This window comes from Oenanthe melanoleuca, chromosome 27 (assembly GCF_029582105.1).
Source record: "Oenanthe melanoleuca isolate GR-GAL-2019-014 chromosome 27, OMel1.0, whole genome shotgun sequence".
NCBI classification, from domain to species: domain Eukaryota; kingdom Metazoa; phylum Chordata; class Aves; order Passeriformes; family Muscicapidae; genus Oenanthe; species Oenanthe melanoleuca.
Genome location: NC_079360.1, coordinates 1355869 through 1379046, shown reverse-complemented (window position 1 = coordinate 1379046; position 23178 = coordinate 1355869). Strand labels below are relative to the sequence as shown.

The following is a 23178-nucleotide window of genomic DNA, read 5'->3' as shown; positions in this document are numbered from 1 at the left end:
TCACTTCAGCCACACAACCCCAGAGAATGTCCTCAGATCCTCAGGAATCCTCCATGGGGGCAGAAAGGATGAGTGGTGTCCCCTGGGGAGTCTAGAGAAGTGGTTCCTACCTTATCTCAGGTATCTTATCTCAGGTATTTCAGGTGCCCCCAGGCCCAGCTCTTTGAGGAACACAGGTGGGGTCAGCTGCCCAAATACTCTCAAGTTTCTGGAGCTTTATCCTTCAGTGCCAGGGGATCAGATAACCTCGGGTTGCACAGTCTAAACCCGGGAATGCTTGTTTGGATGAGGGAATATTGCCTGGGTAGCTCTAACATCAAGAAATAGTTTGGTGTCTCTTTGGTTTTTTCTTCTTGACCTGCAAATTCAGGAAAAAAAATCCATTCCTGCTTGTGTTTTCCAGGGAATTGAAATTAATTAAGAAAACAAACTTAAGCATCTGAAATCACTCTTAATATAAAAAATGTAGCCCTGGGCACACACTGAAGATGGCTGTTTGTGGAATGGTTTTTAAAGGATTTTTATCACGGGAAGTGACCAGCCTGGGCTAATTGGAGTTGTCAGGTAAACAATGTACCAAACATGAAAGGAGAGAAGATACAGGAGTATGAGGACAGGGTGGTGACAAGGATGTGGTGCAAGGGGCACAGGGACAGGGCAGAGGTGAGGGTGGCTCCATGCAGGGAGAAGCTGTGTGTGCTGAGGGAACACCTGAGCTGGGATGCACTGAACTCCCAGCAGAGCTCACCCGGTGGGTTCCTCACTTCCCAAAGGTCCCAGCCGGGTTCTGGGGGTCAGGAGGCTCTTGGGGGTAACAGGAGCTCAAGAACCATCACCCCAAGGTGCAGCACCCAGGAGAGCAGAGGAGCCCCCCACCAGCCAGGGCGGTCTGGGGGGTTTCCCATCTCCAGACATCCCCGTGCCTGGGGCTGGGATGAGGGTGGATGCTCCCCAGCTCACCCTCCTGCTGTCACCTGTGCAAGGACTGCCCTGTCACCTGCAGCAGCCCAAATTCCAGCCCGGGCTCCCTGTTTGCAGCTGGGCTCCGTGCCCGTGGGGATCAGCAGAATCCCAGCCCCTGATGGAGCAGCTCCCCAGCCAGGGGTGTGTCACACCCGCCTCCCCCCGCCCTCGCAGCCCTGCCCGCGGCCAGGAGATGGAACTGTTGGCCTGGCCCTGCCCCTGCTGGGGCTCCAGAGCTCAGCCCAGCTCCTCGCACTCATCTCCAGCCGAGGTCAGGCAGGCGCTGCCGGGATGCTCCGACAGCTCTGGGGTTTCCTCCCAAACCCAAGGCCCTGGAAGTGTCCAAGGACAGGGCTTGGAGCAGCCTGGTCTGGTGGAAAGATGTCCCTGCTCCGGCCCATTTCAAACCAAACCATTCCATGATTCCATGATCCTGGCGTGCAGCAAGATGCTCATGGAGGTCCCAGAGTCCCCACTGTGCCCTGTCCCACACATGGTCCAGGGGACAATAATCTCCCCTGGACACACCTCTGGGACAGCATCAGGACCCCTGTGCCCACAGGGGACTGCAGTGCCTTCCCTTAAAAACCTGAGTCCGGAAATGAAATGTGAAATATTTAATGAGAAACTGAAATATTTAATGAAAGAGATTTTGACAGAAAAATTGAGCCATGGAATATCAAAACAACCCCAAATATGAGTGACCCCAATTTTGAGGCTGCTGAGCTGTCCATGGGTCCTGTCCCAGCTCCCAAATCCTGAGGGACAATGGGATGGACACAACATCACTCCAAGGGAATTGGTGCCTGCTGTCCTTGTGTGTCCCCTGCCTGGAATTTGGGGTTTGCAGAGGGTGGGGGAGGTTGGCAGAACAGGCCTGGCACGTTCCCCAGGTCCCTGTGGTGCTGTGGGTGACACCTGGTGGGCCCTGCTGGGCTGGAGGTGCCACAGGAGCCTGGGGCTGGGGAGGGGGTGCTGGGGCTGGGGAGGGGGTGCTGGGGCTGGACAGGGGGTCCTGGGGCTGAACAGGGGGTGCTGGGGCTGGACAGGGGGTGCTGGGGCCGGACAGGGGGTCCTGGGGCTGAACAGGGGGTGCTGGGGCTGGACAGGGGGTGCTGGGGCCGGGCAGGGGGTCCTGGGGCTGGAGAGGGGGTTCCTGGGGCTGGGGGGAAGATCCTGGGGCTGGACTGGACCCAGGAGTCCGGGGGCGGCCTCTGGATCCATCCCCATCCCTCAGCACCTCTCTGCTCAAATCTCTTAGGTTTTAGCAAATTTCACCAGAAGTCAGTGAGTCGCACTGAGTGTTACCCAGCCTTGGTGAACCTCCCTAAATAGCACTGCATCTCACCAAACTTTGGTGAATCTCACCAGATCTCACCCAGTCTCAGTGTCTGTCACCAAACCTCACTGAATCTCAGCAGGGCTGATGTGTGCGGTGCCCTGCGGTCCTGGCAGGGCTCCGGGCAGGATCTGTGGCCACAGCAGGATCGGGATGGGCCACAACCCGTGCCCAGGGGTGAGTGCAGTGCCACATGCCCATCCCTGTGCCCAGGGGTGAGTGCAGTGCCACATCCCCATCTCTGTGCCCAGGGGTGAGTGCAGTGCCACATCCCTGTGCCCAGGGGTGAGTGCAGTGCCACATCGCCATCCCTGTGCCCAGGGGTGAGTGCAGTGCCACATCCCTGTGCCCAGGGGTGAATCCAGTGCCACATCCCCATCCCTGTGCCCAGGGGTGAGTGCAGTGCCACATCCCTGTGCCCAGGGGTGAATCCAGTGCCACATCCCTGTGCCCAGGGGTGAATCTGATGCCACATCCCTATCCCTGTGCCCAGGGGTGAGTGCAGTGCCACATCCCCATCCCTGTGCCCAGGAGTGAATCCAGTGCCACATCCCTGTGCCCAGGGGTGAGTGCAGTGCCACATGCCCATTCCTGTGCCCAGGGGTGAGTGCAGTGCCACATCCCCATCTCTGTGCCCAGGGGTGAGTGCAGTGCCACATCCCTGTGCCCAGGGGTGAGTCCAGTGCCACATGGCCATCCCTGTGCCCAGGGGTGAATCTGATGCCACATCCCCATCCCTGTGCCCAGGGGAGAATCCAGTGCCACATCCCCATCCCCAGGGGTGAGTGCAGTGCCACATCCCCATCCCTGTGCCCAGGGGTGAGTCCAGTGCCACATCCCTGTGCCCAGGGGTGAATCCAGTGCCACATCCCCATCCCTGTGCCCAAGGGTGAGTCCAGTGCCACATCCCTGTGCCCAGGGGTAAATCCAGTGCCACATGCCCATCCCTGTGCCCAGGAGTGAATCCAGTGCCACATCCCCATCCCTGTGCCCAGGGTGCTCTGCTGTTGGCACAGGTGCTGTGACCCCTCTGGGACAGCTGGGGGACACTGTGGGTGCCAGCCCAGCTCTGTCCCCTGTCCCCTGACCTGTGGCACAACAGGAACTTCCCAATGGTGGCATTTGTCCCCTCCCCGTGTGTCCCCACCCTGCCCTGCCCGGGCTGTGATGGGTTTACTCGGGCTCTGCCCCCTCCTGTGCCGGCTGTAAATAAATGAGTGATGGAACAGAAGGACATTTTAAATAAATAAATAAATAAATAAATAAATAAATAAATAAATAAATAAATAAATAAATAAAAGGAAGAAAAAATTTAAGGAAAATTTAAAATTTAAATTTAAAATTTAATTAACATAAAATAAATAAAAAGCAAGAAATCAAAGAGTAAATAAAATAAGAAATACATTAAATATAATAAAAATATAAAGTTAAATAAAAATTAATGATGTAAAATAGTAATAAATTGCTGTAAGATAAAAGGAAAGTCAAATAAAAAGCCTGAATAAAAAAATATCAATAAATAAATAAATAAGTGGAAATTTTAAAATTAAATAAATAATAGAATGAAATAAGACTGAAATAAAATAGTTAAACAAAATGTAATTAAATGATACATACATAGAACATAAAAAATAAAGCAAAAATTGATTAAATAAATAGAATTAAAGTAAATTTTAAACTTAAATGAAATAAATAAGGCAGGTTAAAATAAAGGGAAAAAAGGAGTGAAAATAAAATAAAGTAAAATAACAAAACAAAAAAGAACAATAATTTTAAAAATAAATTAAATTAAAAAATTAAGGACAATATTAAAAAAGTAAAACTAAATGAAAATTAAATAAAATAAAATAAAAATATGAAATAAATACAATATAAAAGTAAATCTAGAATAAAGTTTAAAAATTAAAAAATAAAATAAAAATATGAAATAAATATAAAAGTACTTCTAGAATAAAGTTTAAGAATTTAAAATAAAAAAAAGAATAAAAAATAAAAAATACTCAAAAATATAAAAGTAAGTCGAAAATAAAATAAAAAAAGTAAAATAAAGTAAAATAAAATAAAATAAAATAAAACTAAATGAAAATTAAATAAAATAAAATAAAAATATGAAGTAAATACAATATAAAAGTAAATCTAGAATAAAGTTTAAAAATTAAAAAATAAAATAAAAATATAAAATAAATATAAAACTATTTCTAGAGGAAAGTTAAAAATATAAAATAAAAATATAAAATAGATATAAAAGTAAGTCTAGAATAAAGTTAAAAAATAAAAAATAAAAATATGAAATAAATATAAAAGTAAATCTAGAATATAAAAGTAAATCTAGAATAAAGTTTAAAAAATAAAAAAATTAAAAAAAATAAAATTAATAAAAATATAAAAGTAAGTATAAATTAAATTAAATTAAAATAAAATAAAATTAAAATAAAATAAAATAATAAATAAAATAAAATAAAATAAAATAAAATAAAATAAAATATAATAAAATAAAATAAAATAAAATAAAATAAAATAAAATAAAATAAAATAAAATAAAAATTAAATTAAATTAAATTAAAATACAACAAACGGGCTGCAGTAAGCCCCGCGGGGCAGCGCCGCTCCCCCCCCGCCGCAGCCCGGCAGGTGCCGGGGCCGCCTCTGGCCGGGGCGGGGGCCGGGCGGGGCGGGCGGAGCGTGGGGCGCGCTCGGAGCGCTCGGAGCGCGGCGCGGCCGCACAAGTTGCGGAGGGCGGCGAGCGGCGGCCACGGGCGAGCTCCGAGCGGCGCCTGAGCCGGGGCCGCCCCGCAGCGCCCGCCATGGGCAACGCGGCCGGGGGGCTGGAGGGGGGCGCGGCCCCGCGGGAGCCCCGCGACCACCGCCCGCAGCCCGGGCCGCCCCCCGCCGCCGCCGCGGCCCCGCCGCCCCCCCGGCAGCCCATGCCCGGCGCCGCCGAGCTGGAGGAGCGATTCGGCCGCGTCCTGGTGAGCGGGGACGGGCGGCAGCGGGGGGGGTCAGGGGGAGCCGCTGAGGGGGGCCCGGACCCGCCGGGGGTCTCTCGGCATCCCTACAGGCAGCAGCGTCAGCAGCAGCGTTAGCGCCGTTATCACCGCTGTGATGATCGTATTGTTACTATTTCATCGTTCTGTTAATTATTCGATTTGTTATTTAATTGATATTCCAATTAATGATGATGACTGCCCCGCTCTCACCTCGTTTCCCCGGGACGCTCAGCCCTGCCCTGGGATGACCCCCAGGCGCTCCGCTCCCCTCATCGCTCTCACCTTGGAGGGATCCACCTCCCAAATTCTGGGGGTGACCCCGAGTCCCGGAGCTCGGGCAGCTCCGCCATGGCGGGATCGGCGCAGGGCCGGAGCCGCCGCAGGCAGCCGGTGCTGCGGATGGCGATGCTTCGCTCTCCTCCTCCTCCTCCTCCTCCTCCTCCTGCCGCTGCTGCCCGGAGCCGGGGAAGCCCCGGCACCGCTGCCGGCCTCCCGCGATGCCGGAGCCGCGTTCCCGTGGGATGGATGGATGGATGGATGGATGGATGGATGGATGGATGGATGGATGGATGGATGGATGGATGGCAGCTCCTGGAGAGAGCGGCTCCCTCGCTCCCTCCGTCCTTGAGCGGGTGTTCGGCTGTGACCTTCGCGCCGGGAGGGCCGGGTCCCCCCGCTCCAGCCCCTAGCCATGCCCCCCTCAAAAACGCTCCGAGAAAAAAGAGCTTTAATGCTGCTTTAATCCCCCGAGCCCCCTGGGGGGATGGAGCCGTTTTGCCGATCCCGCGCTGCCGGCACGGCGGGAGCGGCTCGCTTGGATCTGCCGCGATCTGCTCGGCGGGATCCCCCATCCCAGCCCCGAGCACAAATTACCTGGGAGCTTTATTATCCCGTGGAGCTGATGGGATTATTGGGGGTGAGCACGGCAGCTGGAGCCACTGCAGTTGCAGGGGTGATGGTGAGGGGCTCTGCCTGGCAGGACCCCCGTGGGACAGCCAGGGAGGGGGTTTGCCATGGGACACACAGGTGGCAGGTGGCTGGGTGGGTGCTGGTGCCTGTGATGGCTCCAGTTGTCACAGCAGCGGTGGCAGGAAGAGACCTCGGGGTGTTTCTGCTGCGAGGCCCCAGGAAGCAGCACTTTCAGCCAGGCTGGGCCTAGGAGGTTGGAAATCCTAAACCAAAAAATGGGCAGAAAAGGGGCAAGTGCTGCTCCGGGCCCTCAGCACCTCCTTCTCTGCCTTGATGCCGAGGCAGAGCCCTTTTCTAGGAGCAGGGGCAGCCGAGGGGCTGGATGTGCCCCGACGGGAAGTGTCTTGTGAAAGCAGCTGTCCCACTCCCGCTTCCTCTTTCCGCAGTCCCTTCCCCATTCTCGTGGCTATGGGGGCAGCAGAGCCCGGGGGGATGGGGACATGGGGTCCCTCTGCCCTCACCCACCACAAACGTGCTCCCTGACTCTGGCTTCAACTTTTCTACCTCCTGGTCTCAGTGATGGAGCAGGTGGGGATGAGCTGGGAATCTCCTGGTGGGACACGATCCAGAACTCACATGTTGCCATGGTTACAGTGATGCCATGAGAGCTCAGTGCAAATCAGTTTTGGGCTGGACATCCCAAATTGGGAGAGCTGGTGGGGCAAAGCCTTGGCAGAAAAGTCCAGGGAGGAGCCTAGGGGATCCAAATTGCTGCCAGGAAGGGGACAGATACACCCATTCTGTGCCAAGAGATGGGAATTTAGTTTCCCAAAACTTTATTCTCAAAAATTGGCTTCTTCCCAGCTGGGGCACTGTGGCAGATGTCACTTTGGCAGAGCAATGGGAGGGTTGTACTGTGCCAAGTGGTTTGGGATATGATGAGGTGGATTTTTGGAATGGAGCACAGGAAGAACATCTCTGCTGCTGGGATAGGGATGCTCGGGAATTCCTGCTGGAACAATCAGGATTTCCCCCCCTTTGCATGTCAAGAGGCATTAATTGAGAATATATAAATGGGATTGTGAGTTGAGGTGTGGTGGAGTCAAAATCAAACAGTGGCTGTCTGGGGCAGGGGCTGCTCCAGCCAGGAGCTTTGCCTGGTCTGGGCTTTGCTGCCTTTTCTCCCAGGCCCTGGGGAGTGCAAGGCCAACGTCACCGTTGCAGATGTTTACAGATGTTTGCAGATGTGCTGTTGGCCCCAGCAGCAGGATGGGTCACCAGCGAGCCCTGGCCACAGTGTCAGCTTCAGCTCAACCAGGAAACAGAACTGGTCCTCAGCTTCCTGTGGGATCCATCTCCAGGCTGGCTCCAGCAGGGTGCTGAGGCTGGCTGAGGGTGCAGGGCTGCAGTCGGGTTCCCTATGGGGACCTGTGTCCTGGCTGGGCAGTTCCTGTGAGCCACGAGCTGCTGGAGCAGGGCCTGGAGAGTGTCGTGGTGCAGGAGCCCCCTGTGCTGCTGGATCCAGCCCTGGGTGAGCCAGGAGGACACCCCAGTGCAGGGTGGGCAGGCAGGCAGGCACCCAGCAGGGATGGGGGCACTCCAGCAGGATCGGGCTCCTCTCCCTCAGCTGAGCTACAGCAGCTTCTGCTTGTTCTTAAAATAGAGCTGGAGCCACAGGCAGCAGCACCCCGGCCTGCTCCCACACCCCCCGGACATCCTGGGGACATCCTGCTCCTCCACTGCCCATCCCTGCCTGGCACTTGGTGGCTTTGGGTCTGGCTGGATCCAGGGAGTCCCTGATGGGATGAACTGGTGCTGGCAGCATCCCCCAGCCCAGTTTGCCGCATGAGGGAGGTCAGGGAGCCCTGGGTGGGCCTGGTCCTGCTCTGTGCCCTGCACGGAGCCCTGGGAAGAGGCAGAACAAGTTCAGTGTCACCTGGGGGCATTGGAGGGAACACCATGGGACAACTGGCACTGCAGGACTGGGCACGTCCCAGCCACCTGAGGGGTGCTCTGTGGCCATGGGATGGAGCATGGTCCATCAGGGGCACCTGGAGATGTTGGAGCCCCTAGGCCACCATCTGGGGCAGTTCCCTTCCTGTCCCCTTCCCTGGGGCAGGATTTTGTGCCTGGTGTCTGTCTGGGATATTGTCCCATCCCAGTCCCACGTGCTGCCAGGGTTCTCCATCTGTGGGTGCACATCTCCCGTGCCCCAGAAACGGCACTGCCGGGGCTCAGCCCGGCTCCCGCCCAGCCTGCCGGGGTTTGCAGCACAAACTCTTCCCTGCAGGATGCCGGAACATTCCGAGCCAGCTTTGGTGCAGAGCTCGGCTCTGCTCGGCTCTCCTCGGCTCTGCTCGGAGCTGCCCGTTCACGTGTGGAACAAAAAGAGGTGTCTGACACCCAAAATAGCTCCGTCCTTGCCAGCCATGACAGGAAAAGGTTGTTTTGTACCGGAAAATGATGATGGTGCTGCTTCAGCTCCCCGGCCTTGGTTTCAGTGTGGGGCAAAACCCGGCTCAGCCCAGAGCTGGCGCTGGGTCCTCACCCCAGTGCTGGGCACGGCTGGGACGGCTCTGCAGGCTCTGGGACCCTTCGTGTCACAGCAGGGCTGTTGGGGGACATTTGGTGGCACCACTCAGTGACGTGGCGGGCTGGGAAGCCCCGGGCGGGCAGGGATGAGGGTGCTGGCTGCTGGATGGCGGCAGGTGGCTTGTGGCTGCTGGGGGCGAGTCGCTGTGGCTCCTCCATCCTTGTCCCCAAAGGTGAGGAGGAGGAGGACCAAGTCCTTCCTCTGAGTGCTGTGGGGTGCTTGGGTGCTGCTCTGCCCCCCACCTCCGCCCTGCCCCACCTCCCCCAGCAGCGGTCCCCCCTCCCGGCAGGAAATGCGAGCCGGTTTCTTTGTGCCGAGGCTCCTCCGCGCAGTCGCTTCCTCCCCGGCACCACGAGCCCACCCGTGCCGCAGCCACCACCCAGTTTGTACCCGACCTGTGCCACATCCTGCCCGCAAGGGAGGGACCGGGGCTCGGGCAGAGCCACCTGCGCAGGGACAGCCCTGTCCCCCTGCCCCACCCTGTGCTGGCTCCTGTCCCACCCACAGTGCAGGGTCCTGCTTTGTGCTGGCCCCACGTGGGATGGCTTAAAGCTGGTCCGTGTGTCCCCCAGAGGGTGCCACAGTGTGACAGAGCCCCGGGTGGGGTGTCTGGGTCTTGGGCCCTCTTGGCACAGAGCTGTCCCTTGGTCTGAGCCTCAATCATCTCAAGGATGACAGCTGGGGACCAGAAATGGGGACAGCCAGGTGCTGCTGTCACCTTGCCCATCCCAGAACTCACCCAGCAGCTCCAGTGGCTTCACAATGAGGCCATTTCTGACCCTGCAGCCCGACTGTACCCCCTGCCCAGCTCTCTGTGCTGGCTGGCCCCAGCCAAACCCAGCTCCTCCCCACCCACAGCTCCTGGTTTTGGCTTCCTGTGAAAGCAGCCTGACAGGTCCTCCCTGGAGGTGGTGGAGAGGTTTCTGTTCCTGCTCACCACAGTGGCACCTCTCCCCTTGGACCTGCTCTTCTGTGAGCAACCAAAGCCCTGGGAGATGCCTTCCTCCAAGGATGTGGTTGTTCCAGCATGTCATGCACTCCACGTCCCCATCCTCCTCCTCAGGAACCCCAAGACTGGGACTCAGAGTGGCTTGGGGCTGTGCATTGCTCCATGTGCCATTGTGCCAGCCTGCAGGTGCTCTCTGAAGCATGAAAAATCTTGTCTTTGAGCAAAATAATTCACCTGTGGGCCAAGCTGAGCTGCAGCCTGGCCCAGGCCGTGGTGGGTGTCCCATGAAGGTCACCCCAGGGTGTCCCTCAGCAGAGGCAGGAGCAGCTCATGGCAGGAGATTTCTGTGCCTGAGCGGAAGCCACGTCACGTCCTGTGGTGGCCGTGGGGGCTGGGGCTGTGCAACGGTGGCACGGAGGGCCTGACATCATTGTCTCAATAAACACTGATTTCCCCACATGGGCTCATCACACATCTGTGCTGGGCACTTGGGGTGACCCCTCAAGCACGAACTGGGCTCCTGGGTCCCTCAGCTGTGTCACCAGGACTGTCCCCATCCCTCACCCTGTGTGGCCCTGCTGTGACTGGGCTGGCTGAGGCTGGGCACATGATCACATGGATGGATGTGTCCAGTTCTTCCTCCCATCCCCCACCAAGACCCCCTGCCCTCCCCTTGGGGACCCTCAGGTGGGGACATCACTGATGGGTACAAGGGATGCTCCTTTCCTGGGAACAGTGGTCCCAACTTCCCACTGTTGTCCCCATCATCCCACCAGTGTCCCCATCCTGAGAATGCTGTTCTCATTTTTCCACCATGATTCCAGCCTCCCACCACTGTCCCCATTGTTCCACCAATGTCCCCATTGTCCCACCAGTGCCCATCCTTCCACCAACATCCTCATCCTCCCACTGGTGTCCCCATGTCCCAGGGTGTCCGCATGTCCCATTGCTGTGCAAGGACACCCCGTGCTGGCTGACCAGGGGGTGCTACATCCCAGGGGTGTTTTTGGGGTGAACCCCAGCACTGACACCCTTCACCCACAGAATTCCATGAACCTGCCCCCGGACAAGATGAAGCTGCTTAACCAGTATGACAACGAGAAGAAGTGGGAGCTGATCTGTGATCAGGTGAGGTCCAAGCTCACAGCGTCCCCAGTGCCATCCCTGTCCCCAAGTGTCACTTGTGGAATGGTTTGGGCATCAATCTGGCTGCACCAGGCACTGACACCCATCTCGTTACTGACACAGCACCTTATTAACCTCATTAAGCATTGGTGCAGCTGGGGTGGGGCAGGGACGCTGTGGTTGCTGTGGGGACAGTGGCATGTCCCTGTGCCACTGCAGTGGCCCAGTTTCAGCCTCTCTCTGGGGCTCTAGGAGCGTTTCCAGGTGAAGAACCCTCCATCTGCCTACATCCAGAAGCTGAAGAGCTACTTGGACACGGGTGGTGTCAGCAGGAAGGTGAGGGGTCCCTGTTGCACCCCTGTCCCCTGGTGCCCATGCCAGGCTGGGCACAGGGGCGGTGCCAATGGCTGTCCCCGTCCCACAGTTCAAGAGGAGAGTGCAGGAGTCGACGCAGGTGCTGCGAGAGCTGGAGATCTCCCTGAGGACCAACTACATCGGGTGGGTGGGGGTGGCATTGTCACCCAGCTGCTGCCCTGTCTCTGAATGGGGATGGACGTGCTGCTGGTCCTGGCTGGAGGGTGACAGCAGGATGTGGAGGCTGTGGCCTCATCCTGCCCCCTTAGGAGGGCTCTGGGAGGCTGAGGGTGCTGAGGCAGCTGGGGGTGCTGTGGGTTTGAATCCCATTTTGGCTCTGGCAACCCCTGAGTGCCAGCAGGGACCCTACCCTGACCCTGGCTGTCCTGACCCCCTGTGGGGTGGCGGGTGCCCACGGTCCCCAGGGCCAGGCTGTGCTGTCGTGGCAGTGGTGGCAGCAGTGGTGGCAGCAGTGGCAGTGATGACAGCACAGCTCTTGGGCTGTGTCCCCCGTGTATCAGGTAGCACTCACCTGGCCTCAGAGAAATGCCAGCTCATGGTGCCACCTCATGTCCCCAGCATGTGCCACCCTTGCTGGGGACCTTTGACCAGCGGGTGACTCTGCTGAGTGTCTGGGGGCAGAGAGAGAGAGGATGTGGGGGTTGGCACAGCCCACTAACCCTCTGCACCCTCCAGCTGGGTCCAGGAGTTCCTCAACGAGGAGAACAAGGGGCTGGACGTGCTGCTGGAGTACCTCGCCTTTGCCCAGTGCTCTGTCGCGTACGTCCCACCGGGTGTCCTGTCCCCAGGGCTGGGATCAGCCTCCCCTGGGGCTCGGCAGGGCTGGGGGAGGGAGGGGGGTGCCTTCCCTGGTCATCAGGGCGATGCTCCACAGCTCAGGCTGAGCAGAACGTCCCCAACATCCCTGAGGGGCATCCGCCGTATTGGGGTGCCACGTCTCACCCGTCCCCGTGTCCCCACGGGCCACCAGGTATGACATGGAGAGCGCAGAGAACAGCCCCGGCTCTGACAAGGGCAAGGAGCGCTCGCTGGAGGATCTGAACAAAAGCACCTCCTCGTCCCCCACGCAGGGCTCCTCCAAACCGCGGCCTCTCACTGTAAGGTAACGTGTGGTCCTGACCCCGAAGTGTCCCCCTGTCCTGTGCCGTGTCCCCGCTCTCGCCTCGCTGCACCCCCGGCCGCGCCGCGCTTGGAGAGGGACTTGGCAGGGACACGCAGGCCCGGCCCTAGAAATGGGTGCCCGTTGCTGGTTTGAGGGTGGGGACAAAGCCACATCCCCTTGTGTGTCCCCAGGGCTGAGCCCTGCCTGGCGCTGGGCTGGATCCCTGTCCCCAGCCGGCACTGCCGCCGTGCTGGGGTGCTCCGGTTAAACCCCAGGAATACACAAAAATTGGGAGTGTTGGAGATTCTGGGGGAGCAAATCGCCGCCCCCTGGTTTAAACCCGGGGCGGAGGGACGGGCCTGTGTCCCCCCAAGCCGGTCCTGGTGGCTGGTGGCTCTCGCTTGGTGCCGCTCGCCCGCAGCCCCGTCTAACCCCGCTCTTCTCTTGCACGCTGCCGGGGACGCGCTGACGGTAGGTGACGGGGCGCTGGCGGGACGGGGACACCGCACGGGACCCGCTGCTGGGCACCGGTTTTGGGGCAGGGCCTGCGGGGCATCCCCGGTGGGCGGGGAAGTCCCAGGGACACCCCAGGAGCACCCGGGGAGCGCGGGGCCCCTCGCCGCCCGCCAGCAGCTCTGGAGGAGCCGGGGTGTCCCAGCCCCAGGGACAGGTCAGGAGGGACGTGGCACCCGCACGGGGTCCCGCCCCTTGTCCCCGAGCCCGGGTGTCCCCGGGGCGGCGCGGGAGCCCCGTTTCTCCCTCCTGTCCTGCAGGCTCTAACGCGCCTCCAGCTGCTGCCTCTCGAACCAGCACATCCACACCCTCCTCCGCCACGTCCACCCCAGCGTCCCCTGCGGTGCCCCGGGCAGCGATGGGGACAGTGCCCCCAGGTCACCCGGCAGCTCCTGCCCGCCCCGGTGAGCCTCCGAGAGCGCCCGTGTGCACGAAGGGGCCCCCAAGCCCATCCCACCCCACATCACCGCCCAGTCCCAGGGCTTCTAGATTGGCTCGGACACGAGGATTTCTCCCGTGGGGTGCAGCCGCCCGGGTGCCCCGGTGTCCCCCGCCCCCGCTGCCACCCCCTTGCGCTGTCCCCTCCCCGCTTTACGCTGCGCCCGCCGCTGCCCCGGGCCCCGCTCAGCCGCGCTCTCCCCGCCCAGGCTGAACCCCTCGCACAGCAGGAAGACGCTGCGCAACTCGCGGCTCGTGAGCCAGAAGGACGATGTCCATGTGTGCATCATGTGCCTCCGCGCCATCATGAACTACCAGGTGGGAGTGGGCGGCATCCGCCCGGACCGCCCGGGGCTCCCCGGCATCCCCCGCCCCTGCGGCGGCAGCCTCGGGGTGGGACCGGGTCTGCATCCCCCGGCTCTGAGATGTCACCTCCTGCTGCTGGGGACGTGGCACGGGGCTGTGCCACGGTCCTGGAGTGTCTCCAGGACCCCATTAATGTTCCTTTCCCCCCCTAAGTCTGGCTTCAGCCTGGTGATGAACCACCCAGCCTGCGTCAACGAGATCACCCTGAGCCTCAACAACAAGAGTGCCAGGTCTGCCCTGCCCTGTCCTGCCCAGCAAGGGCTGTCCCTTGTCCCCCTGCCCGCCCCACGGCCCCAGCCCCCTCACACCACGTCTCTGCAGGACCAAGGCTCTGGTGCTGGAGCTGCTGGCCGCTGTCTGCCTGGTCCGAGGTGGCCACGACATCATCCTGGCTGCCTTCGACAACTTCAAGGAGGTGAGTCCCAGCAGGGACACCCAGTCCCCACAGGAACATCTGTGCTCAGCTGCGTTTGTGCCTCAGTTTCCTTGTGTGTGGCAGAGCCCTGCACCACCCTCAAATCTCTGGGTCGTTTAGGGATGTTCCACTCGCTGGGTTTGATGTCCCCATGCCACCATGTGTCCCCAGGGCCATGTCCCAGCTGGCTGAGTGCCTGGCAGCACTGGTCAGGGTTGAGATGGTGTCACCAATAGATACCTTCTGTCCTGCCACTCTCCTGGGTGTCCCCTGGCCATGTCCTCCTTCCTGACCTTCAGCCCTCTGCTCCCCCCAGGTCTGTGGGGAGAAGAACCGCTTCGAGAAGCTGATGGAGTATTTCCGAAATGAGGACAGCAACATTGACTTCATGGTGAGAGGCTGCTGGGCCCATGCTCTGCTGTCCCCAGGGTGTCATGTCATCAAGGCTGCTGCACTGTCCCCAGGCCATTACATCCCAAGAGCTCCTAAGCCACCACACTGTCCCTATGGCATCATGTCCGAAGGGCCACTGAGCCACCAAAACTCTCCCCAGGCCACCTCAGGGGTTGCTGAGCCACCATGCTGTCCTGGGGGTGGCATGTCCCAAGGGCTGCGAGGCTGTTCTGCTGTCCCCAAGGGCTTCTAAGCCACTACACTGTGCCTGTGGCATTGTGTCCCCAAGGGCTTCTAAGCCACTGAACCATCATGTCATCCAAGCCACAGGCCATCATGTCTCCAAGGCCACTGTGCTGTTCCCCAGCCACCATGTCCCCAGGACTGTGTAAACCACCATGCACTCCCCAGGGGCACCATGTCCCCGAGGGCCACCAACCCCCCATGCAGCCCCTGGGACAGCATCCCCAAGGGCCACGCTGGCCCCGTGCTGTGCCCTGGCCGTGCTGCTGAGCCGTGTCCCCGCAGGTGGCCTGCATGCAGTTCATCAACATCGTGGTGCACTCGGTGGAGAACATGAACTTCCGCGTGTTCCTGCAGTACGAGTTCACCCACCTGGGGCTGGACCAGTACCTGGAGGTGGGTGATGCCGAGGCTGGGGGTGCCGGGGGTGCTGCCGGCGCCGGCCGTGACCCCGGCTGTGCCTCGGCAGACTCTGCGCCTCACCGAGAGCGACAAGCTGCAGGTGCAGATCCAAGCCTACCTGGACAACGTCTTCGACGTGGGGGCCATGCTGGAGGACTCGGAGACCAAGACGGCGGTGCTGGAGCACATGGAGGAGCTGCAGGAGCACGTCAGCCAGGTGGGCCGGGGGCGCGTGGGCAGAGCGCTGACGCAAGCGCCGAGGGAGGGATGAGGATGGGGATGGGGCTGAGCGGCGGCGCCTCGTCCCCCACAGCTGACGGAGAAGCTGCAGGATGCAGAGAACGACTCCATGGCCAAGATAGCGGAGCTGGAGAAGCAGCTGAGCCAGGCACGGCGGGAGCTGGAGGCGCTGCGGGTGAGCTGAGGGGAGGCTGGGGCTGAGGTCGGGGCTCAGAGGGCGCAGGGGACAGCGGTGACCTGGCGGGGCTGTCCCCTCCCCAGGAGCAGCTGAGCCCCCCGCGGCCGCCCAGCCCGCCGTCCCCCCAGCCCCAGGAGTGCTACCGGCTGGCGCTGGAGCGGCGGCTGGCGGAGCTCGAGGAGAAGGGGCTGGTGCAGATCCTGCGTGGGCCCGACGGAGACGTCGCCATCGAAATTGTCCCCGTTGTCATAGAAACCCCCGCAGCCCCCGTGGTTTCTGGAGAGGCCACCGCCACCAGCGCCACCAGCGCCACCTGCACAGGTACCGAGGGGATGTCCCCTTCCCGGCGGGGACGCCTGGCACCGAGGGGGGTTGGCAGCGAGGGGGGCACAGAGACTGAGGCGGGGGCGTGGGAATGTGCCTGGGGACTCGGGGAAATGCGAGGCAGAGGGAGCGTGGCGGTGGCACCGTGCCCTGCTGTGTCACCATCTCACCCACCTCTTCTTTCCCTTGCAGATGCTCCGGCTCTGGCTCCAGCCCCACCTCCCCCACCAGCACCTGCTGCCCTCCCGCCCCCACCCCCCCCACCCCCCCCACCGCCCCCACCTCTGCCGGGGGCTGAGCCCATCCCTCCCCCGCCCCCTGCACCCCCTCTGCCCGCAGGCACCGCTCCCCCCCCGGCTCCCCCCCTCCCGGGTGCCCCAGTGCCACCACCCCCCCCACCGCTCCCGGGGGGGCCGGAGGGCCCCGTGCCCCCCCCTCCACCACCCCCACCCCTCGGTGGGGAGCCCCCAGCCGGGCCGGGTGCCCCCCCCACTGCCAACGGTTCAGGTGAGTGTGGCCCAGGGATGGTGGGGATGTTCCCTGGGAGGGAACCCCCTGGGGGAATTTGGGACCCCCCACCCTGTGACGTGTCCCCCCATCCCCCCGTGACCCTGCAGTGAAGGTGAAGAAGCCGATCCAGACCAAGTTCCGCATGCCTGTTTTCAACTGGGTGGCCCTGAAGCCGAGCCAGATCGACGGCACCGTCTTCACCGAGCTCAACGACGAGAAGGTGCTGCAGGTGAGCACAGGGACCGGGGGTGGGCACAGCCGGGGGGCTCGGGACCCCAGGCCGGGCTGAGGTACCTCGTGCCCACCCTGCAGCCACCCGCGGTGTCACAGGGCTGCGGCAGGAACGGGAGGTCAGGAAAACTCCTTAGCACCATGGAGAGGGACATGGGATCAGGCGTGCGTCTCCTCTCACCCTGGCCTTGTCCCTTTGCTCCATCCACATCCTCACAGCCTGTCTTTTTCTTCTTCCTCATCTCCATCCTCTGGTCCCCTCACTCCTTCCTGACCCCTCCCTGTCCTCTTGCCTGTCCCTGTACTTGTCCCCTTGTTCCATCCTCATCCCCTTGCTTCATTGATCCTCCCTCCTCGCCCTTATCCTGCTCCTCTGGCCCCATCCTCACCCCAGATGTCCCATGCCACCTCCCCGCCGTGCCCACAGCCCTGTGTCCCCACAGGAGCTGGACATGAGTGACTTTGAGGAGCAGTTCAAGACCAAGGCCCAGGGCCCAGCCCTGGACATCAGTGCCCTCAAGGCCAAGGCCACGCAGAAGGCCCCCAGCAAGGTGACCCTCATGGAGTCCAACCGGGCCAAGAACTTGGCCATCACCCTGCGCAAGGGCGGCCGCAGCGTGCAGGACATCTGCACGGCCATCGAGACGTGAGTGCCCTGGGCCGGGCGAGGGCGGGCTCAGGCCACAGCCAGCAGGACCCAGGGCTGGGACAAGATACGGAGAGATGGAGGGTGGAGGGATTAGAGGTGGGGAGATGGAGGGTGGAAGGATCAGATACAGAGAGAGGGACGGTGGAGGGATCAGATGTGGAGAGGTGGAAGGATGCAGGTACCAGGTGTGGGGATGGAGAAATGCAGGAATGAGGTATGAGGCTGTGGGGGTCAGACACAGAGACACGGATACAGAGACCAGCTGTGGGGATGGAGGGATGCAGGAAGCAGATATGAAAAGAAGGGATGTGGGGACCAAAGACAGAGAGATGGAGGGATCCATATGGAGAGAGAGAGAGAGATGCAGGGTCCAGATATAGAAAGATGGAGTGATGCAGGAACCAGCTGTGGGGATGGAGGGATGAAGGACCTCCTGTGGGAGTGGGGGGATGATGGAACCAGCCGGGGGTTACAGGGGGGATTTCGGGAGCTGTGGCAGGGCCTGACGGTGGCAGGAGTGTCCCCTCCCCGCAGGTACGACCAGCAAGCCCTGAGCCTCGACTTCCTGGAGCTGCTGCTGCGCTTCCTGCCCACCGAGTACGAGCGCACCCTGATCGGGAAGTTCGAGCGGGACCAGCAGCCGCCAGAGGAGCTGTCGGACGAGGACCAGTTCATGATGCGCTTCAGCAAGATCCCGCGGCTGGCCGAGCGCATGAACGTCATGATCTTCCTGGGCAGCTTCGGGGACACGGCGCAGCTGCTGATGCCGGTGTGCGGGGGCGCGGGCGGGCGGGGACGGGCGGGGGCGGCTCCGGCCGCGGCGCTCACCCCCTTCTCTCCCTCCCTCCCTCCCTCCCTCGCAGCAACTCAACGCCATCATCGCCGCCTCCATGTCCCTCAAGTCCTCCAGCAAACTGCGCCACATCCTGGAGGTGAGGGCTTCGGGAGGAGGTGGCCCCGATGGGTGCACGCAGTGTCTGTGGGCAGTGTGCCCTCCTGGCCCCGTGTCCCCAAGCCGTGGTGTCCCTGCAGATCGTCCTGGCCTTCGGGAACTACATGAACAGCAGCAAGCGTGGAGCTGCCTACGGCTTCCGGCTGCAGAGCCTTGATGCGGTAGGGTCGGCGTGGGGTGATCGGGGCACTGCCACTGCCAGGGACCAGCGGGGGACAGAGGGACACAAGGAGCAGCTGCAGAGACAGGAGGGTGCAGGAGCCTGCTGTGGGGATAGAGGGATGCCAGAACCAGCAGTAGGGATGGAGGGACATGAGGTTTGCTGTGGTGACAGAGGGATGAAGAGATTGTCTATTCAGTTGGGGAGGCAAGGGGAGGAGGCAAAGGGATGGAGATACACAGAAATGGGGTCAGGAGGATGGAGACCTGATATGGAGAGGTTAGAGGATTCAAGGACCTCGGTGAAGGAAGATGGGATGAAGGAAAGTGGGAACCAGCTGCAGGGATAGAGGGAGGAAGGTCACACATGGGAATGTGGGAATGGAGAACCTGCTGCAGGGACAGAGCGACGCAGACCCAGCAATGGGGATGGAGAAAGATGGGAATCAGCCATGGGAATGGAGGGATGCAGACGTGGCTGGGGGATGGAGGGATGGATACAGACCCAGGCACACAAATAAAGGACCACCTGAGGCAGGGTGAGGGGTGGTGGCTGCGGGTCAGGGCTGACTCTGCCCTGCCCAGCTCCTGGAGATGAAGTCCACAGACCGCAAGCAGACGCTGCTGCATTACCTGGTGCGGGTGATCATGGAGAAGTACCCGGAGCTCACCGGCTTCCACACCGAGCTGCACTTCCTCGACAAGGCAGGCACAGGTAGTGCCCACGGGCCCTGGGCTGGGCATCCAGGCAGCCCCTGGCACTTGGAGCCTGCCCTGAGCCTGCCCTGCTCACCTCCTGCAGTGTCCCTGGATGGAGTCCTGCAAGACGTGCGGAGCCTGCAGCAGGGCATGGAGCTGACCCGCAGGGAGTTCATGAGGCAGGACGACAGCCCCGTGCTCAAGGACTTCCTCAAGGTCAACTCAGAGGTGATGGAGAAGCTGCAGGCTGACAGCAAAACCGCCAAGGTGGGTGCTGGGGTGGGTCCCCTGCTATGGACACCCTGGGGTGCCCTCTGCTCACACCTCTGACCCATGGGAGACGCTCCTGCTTGGCATGTGGCTCCAGTGGGACTGGCAGGAGGGATATGGGGCAGGAAGGGGAGGTGGGAGAGGCTGGAAGGAGGTGGTGGGTGATGGGCACCACTGCCCAGCCCCAGCCCCTGCATCAGGTGTCTCTGCCCACAGGAAGCGTATGAGTCAGCTGTGGAATATTTCGGGGAGAACCCCAAGACCAGTCCCCCCACCACCTTCTTCCCCATGTTCATGCGCTTCATCAAAGCCTACAAGGTAGGAGGGGGTGTGAAGTTCTCTGTTTCTGAGGGCTGGGAGGAGATTTGGGGCACCTGACCCCACTTTGGAGCAATCAGTGGAAGTCACAGGCAAGGCTGGGGCTCGTGGGACTCAGGAATGACCCTTTGGGGTGGTCAGAGATTTTGGAACTGGGTTGGGGTGAGCTGGGGGCTGTGAGGGGAGGAAGGAAGAGGGCTGCAGTCCTGGACACTTCTGGCTCAGCACACCCTTCCTGCCCCTCTCCCAAGCAAGCAGAGCAGGACATCGAGCTGTGGAAGAAACAAGAGGCTGCAGCCAAAGAGGCGGAATCCAGCTCCCCTGGCAGCGAGCAGCAGCCCGAGGTGAAGGTGCCCCCCCATCTGTGTCCTGGTGGGGTCCCAGCCCTGAGTGGCTGAGTGGTGAAGGACTAAACAGGTCCTGGGGAGGGGAGCTGGGTGGGAGGTGAAGGTGAGGGTACCCCATCTCCTCTGGGCTGTGATCAGGCCACTCAAGAGCCCTGTCCCCTCCCAGCTGCCTGTGCAGAAGGCCAGGAGGCAGCAGATGGACATGATTGCTGAGCTGAAGAAGAGGCAGATGGTGAAGGAGCCGCTCATCTACGAAGGCAAAGATGGGGCCATCGAGGATATAATTTCAGGTGAGAGATGATTTCAGGTGAGCAGCCAGGTGTCCCCACATCACAGACCCAGGGCTGGGGCTTCTGGGGCTGTCACAGCAGCTGGAGGGTCACCAAGCCCCATCACAGGGACCTGCAAGCACCTTCACATCCCACATGGCAAAGCTGCCGAGTGCTCCCTCCCCTGTCTCATATCTCTTCCTCCTCTTCTGCTTCTTCCTCCTCTCTCCTCCTGCTTCTCCTTGCTGTCTCTGGACAACTCTGCTCAGCTCTCAAAACTGTTCCTTTCACGGCCCGGACGGGCAAACGCTCGTCCCGGCTCTTCTGCGACGTGAGCTTCAACGAGGAGAGTCCTCTGTAGGTAACGTGGGGCAGCGGGGCCGGCGCAGGTGGGCGGGGGCTGCCGGGCTTCCCCCCTCCCCGCCCGGTGTGTGGCCGGATTTGCCCCAAGCTGAACCCCGGGGATCAGCCCCGGTGCTGTGCTGGGCTCCGAGAGCGGCGGCCGCGGTCCCACAGGCTGAGAGTTCACAGCTGCTGCTCCTGCCTTGGCTCCCTGAGTGTCCTCATACCCTGAGAGACTGAGAGACAGGAAAAGGGCCAAGAGTTTTAAAGGAACAGAGGAGAGTTTTAGGTTGAAGGTTCTGAAAAAAATTAATTCGTGTGAGGGTGAATCCTGGCCAGAGAAGCTGTGGCTGCACCAGCTTGGAGCAGCCTGGGACCGTGGAAGGAGTCCCTGCCCCTAGCAGGGGTGGCACTGGGTGGGCTTTACGGAACCTCCAATCCAACCCATTCGATGTTAATGTGGTGGGTGGCAGACCGGGCCGTCCTGGGCGGGCAGTGAAGCTGATGCGGGCCCCGCTTGCCCCGGTGCAGATCTGCGGAACAACCCGTACCGGCGGGGGGACAAGGCCCGCGGCAGCGCCAAGAAGCGGGCGGCGGGGCAGAGCCTGCAGGCGACGCCGGACATCGCGCTGTGACCGGCGCCGTCCCTGCGGCTGCGGCGGGGCAGGACCGTCCTCCCGGCGCGGGTGGGCCCGCAGGGTGTCGGTCCCCCAGCCCGGGGCTCCGAGCTGCTCCAGCCGCTTAACGCGCCAGCTCCGCAGTGCCTGCCTGGGCCGGGCACCCGCACCCCCGGCGCTTGCTTGGCCCCGTCCCTGAGCTCCTCTCCCCAGGCTGGCAGGGCTGGGGGACAGGGAGGAGGAAGCACAGAACGGGCCTCACCTTGTCCTGGAAGGAAAAGAGGGGCTGTCCCATCCCTACCCCGGCGCTGCTCCCTCCCTGGCATCCCTGCGGGGCCAGCCCTGCGCTCCTGAGCCTGCTGGTGCCTTTGATTGCCGCTGCGGGAGGGGAGGGGGTGTCAGCAGGGGCACAGCGCTCCCCGCACACCCCCCGCCTCCCCCGGCCCCGCAGAGCCCCAGAGCCGCGCTCTCCTGCGCTGCAGAGCCAGCGAGGAGCTGCGGCACAGCTCCCACCCGGGCACCTCCCGGAGCCAGGGGCTGGCAGCGGTGCTATTTTACATGACCTTAAAAGTCTTCCTTCAAATTTCTCTGTGCTCCGGCAGCAGGGATTGGAACACCCCCACACAGGGTGTCCCCGAGGCTGTGGCGAGCAGCGCTGGGCTGCTCCTCGCCGCAGGGGAGGCTCCGTAGCTGTGGAAATCAGCAGCAGCGGCGAGTTGCTGCGAGGTGGTGGCACCTCCGCCCACCTGCATCCGCAGCATCCACCTGCACTGCCGGGGCTGGAGCCCTGGGAAAAACCGGGACTGTCAGCCCGTTCTGTGCGGAGGGACACGCAGGAGATGCCGGCAGCCCCCAGCCCCGCAGCATCCCAAGGCTGCGGGGTCCCTGCGGAGCCGCACGAACCTCCCGGTACCGCACCGGACCCGCCTGTCGCTCCCTGCCCTGCCCTGCCATGCCCTGCCCTGCTGAGAGCCCCGACCCCGCAGTGCTATTAACCCTCGCTGCATTTACTTCATCAAAGGGCCCCCGCTCGTCCCGATGCGAGGACGCTCCTCCCTCCTCCTGCCCTTCCTCCCGTCCTTTCTCGCTCGTCCCAGCTTTAGCCAGAGCAGCCGCTGCTCCTGCTGTATTTAAGCTGCTTCAGCGCCGGCTCCGTGTCCGGGGAGGGATGGGAAATGAATGTGTAACTTATAAATGCCTTTAAGCCAGGAATGTAAACCATTAACTGCTCATTTGTATACATTATTTTTATATACTGAAGGCCTGTTTAATCTAAAGCAGAACTGGTAATAAAATGTCTCAGCGGATAAAGGACTTGTGTGTGAGAAGGGTTTGTATGGGGGGGGTGATGCTGTCATGGAGGGAGGGAGGGAGAAAAGGAAGGAAAGATGGAGTGAGGGAAGGACAGAGGGAGGAAGGAAGAGAGGGAAGGAGGAAGGAAGGGAGGGATGGAAAGATGTGTGTCTGTGGCTACCCCATCCCTGGAAATGTCCAAGGCCAGGTTGGATGGGGTGTGGGAGCAACCTGGGATAGTGGGAAGTGAGAGGATGGAACGAGATGACCTTTAGGGTCCCTTCCAACACAAACCAGTGTGGAATTCTAGCATAAACCACCCACCATTTTTTTGAGGACAACAGATCTGAGGTCTGTTCCCAGCACAGACATGTGGGTGCATGACAGCACAGAAATGTGTTTCAGGATAAGTGCCGTCAGTCGCCAGCCTGGCCACAGCCCCCCAGCCTGCCAGGCTCCTTTACTGGAAGGGTTCAGCTCTGTGCAGACAAACAGCTCCTGCAGCAGCAGCAGCAGAGGGGCTGCAGCATGGGAGGTGTGTGGGGATCCCCAGAGCTCCACCTGCCTCACCCCTGTACATCCCAAGGCAAGACTGAGCAGCTCCCAGTGCAGCAAATCCCCTACAATGGGACAGAGGACAAGGGACTGTCTGCTTGGAAGGAGAGGGA

At 60.0% G+C, this 23178-nt stretch overlaps 1 protein-coding gene across 2 annotated transcripts; it reads left to right on the top strand.

Moving 5' to 3' along the window:
• The first annotated feature begins 5027 nt into the window (after positions 1-5027).
• On the top strand, positions 5028-22531 carry FMNL1 (formin like 1). 2 transcript variants are annotated; one of them, XM_056512218.1, is made up of 27 exons: positions 5028-5271; positions 10785-10868; positions 11118-11201; positions 11290-11363; positions 11916-11999; positions 12211-12342; positions 13134-13259; positions 13503-13611; positions 13813-13889; positions 13981-14074; positions 14391-14465; positions 14996-15106; positions 15180-15329; positions 15426-15527; positions 15614-15851; positions 16047-16361; positions 16472-16593; positions 17039-17241; positions 17779-18013; positions 18108-18176; positions 18277-18357; positions 18941-19070; positions 19158-19321; positions 19541-19642; positions 19894-19986; positions 20156-20279; positions 21132-22531. In XM_056512218.1, exons 1-27 carry the CDS (start codon positions 5107-5109, stop codon positions 21233-21235), a joined length of 3447 nt encoding a protein of 1148 aa, XP_056368193.1. In that variant the 5' UTR covers positions 5028-5106; the 3' UTR covers positions 21236-22531. The 2 variants fall into 2 exon arrangements, with proteins under 2 accessions (XP_056368193.1, XP_056368194.1); XM_056512219.1 differs by lacking the exon at positions 13134-13259.
• The last annotated feature ends 647 nt before the right edge of the window (positions 22532-23178 follow it).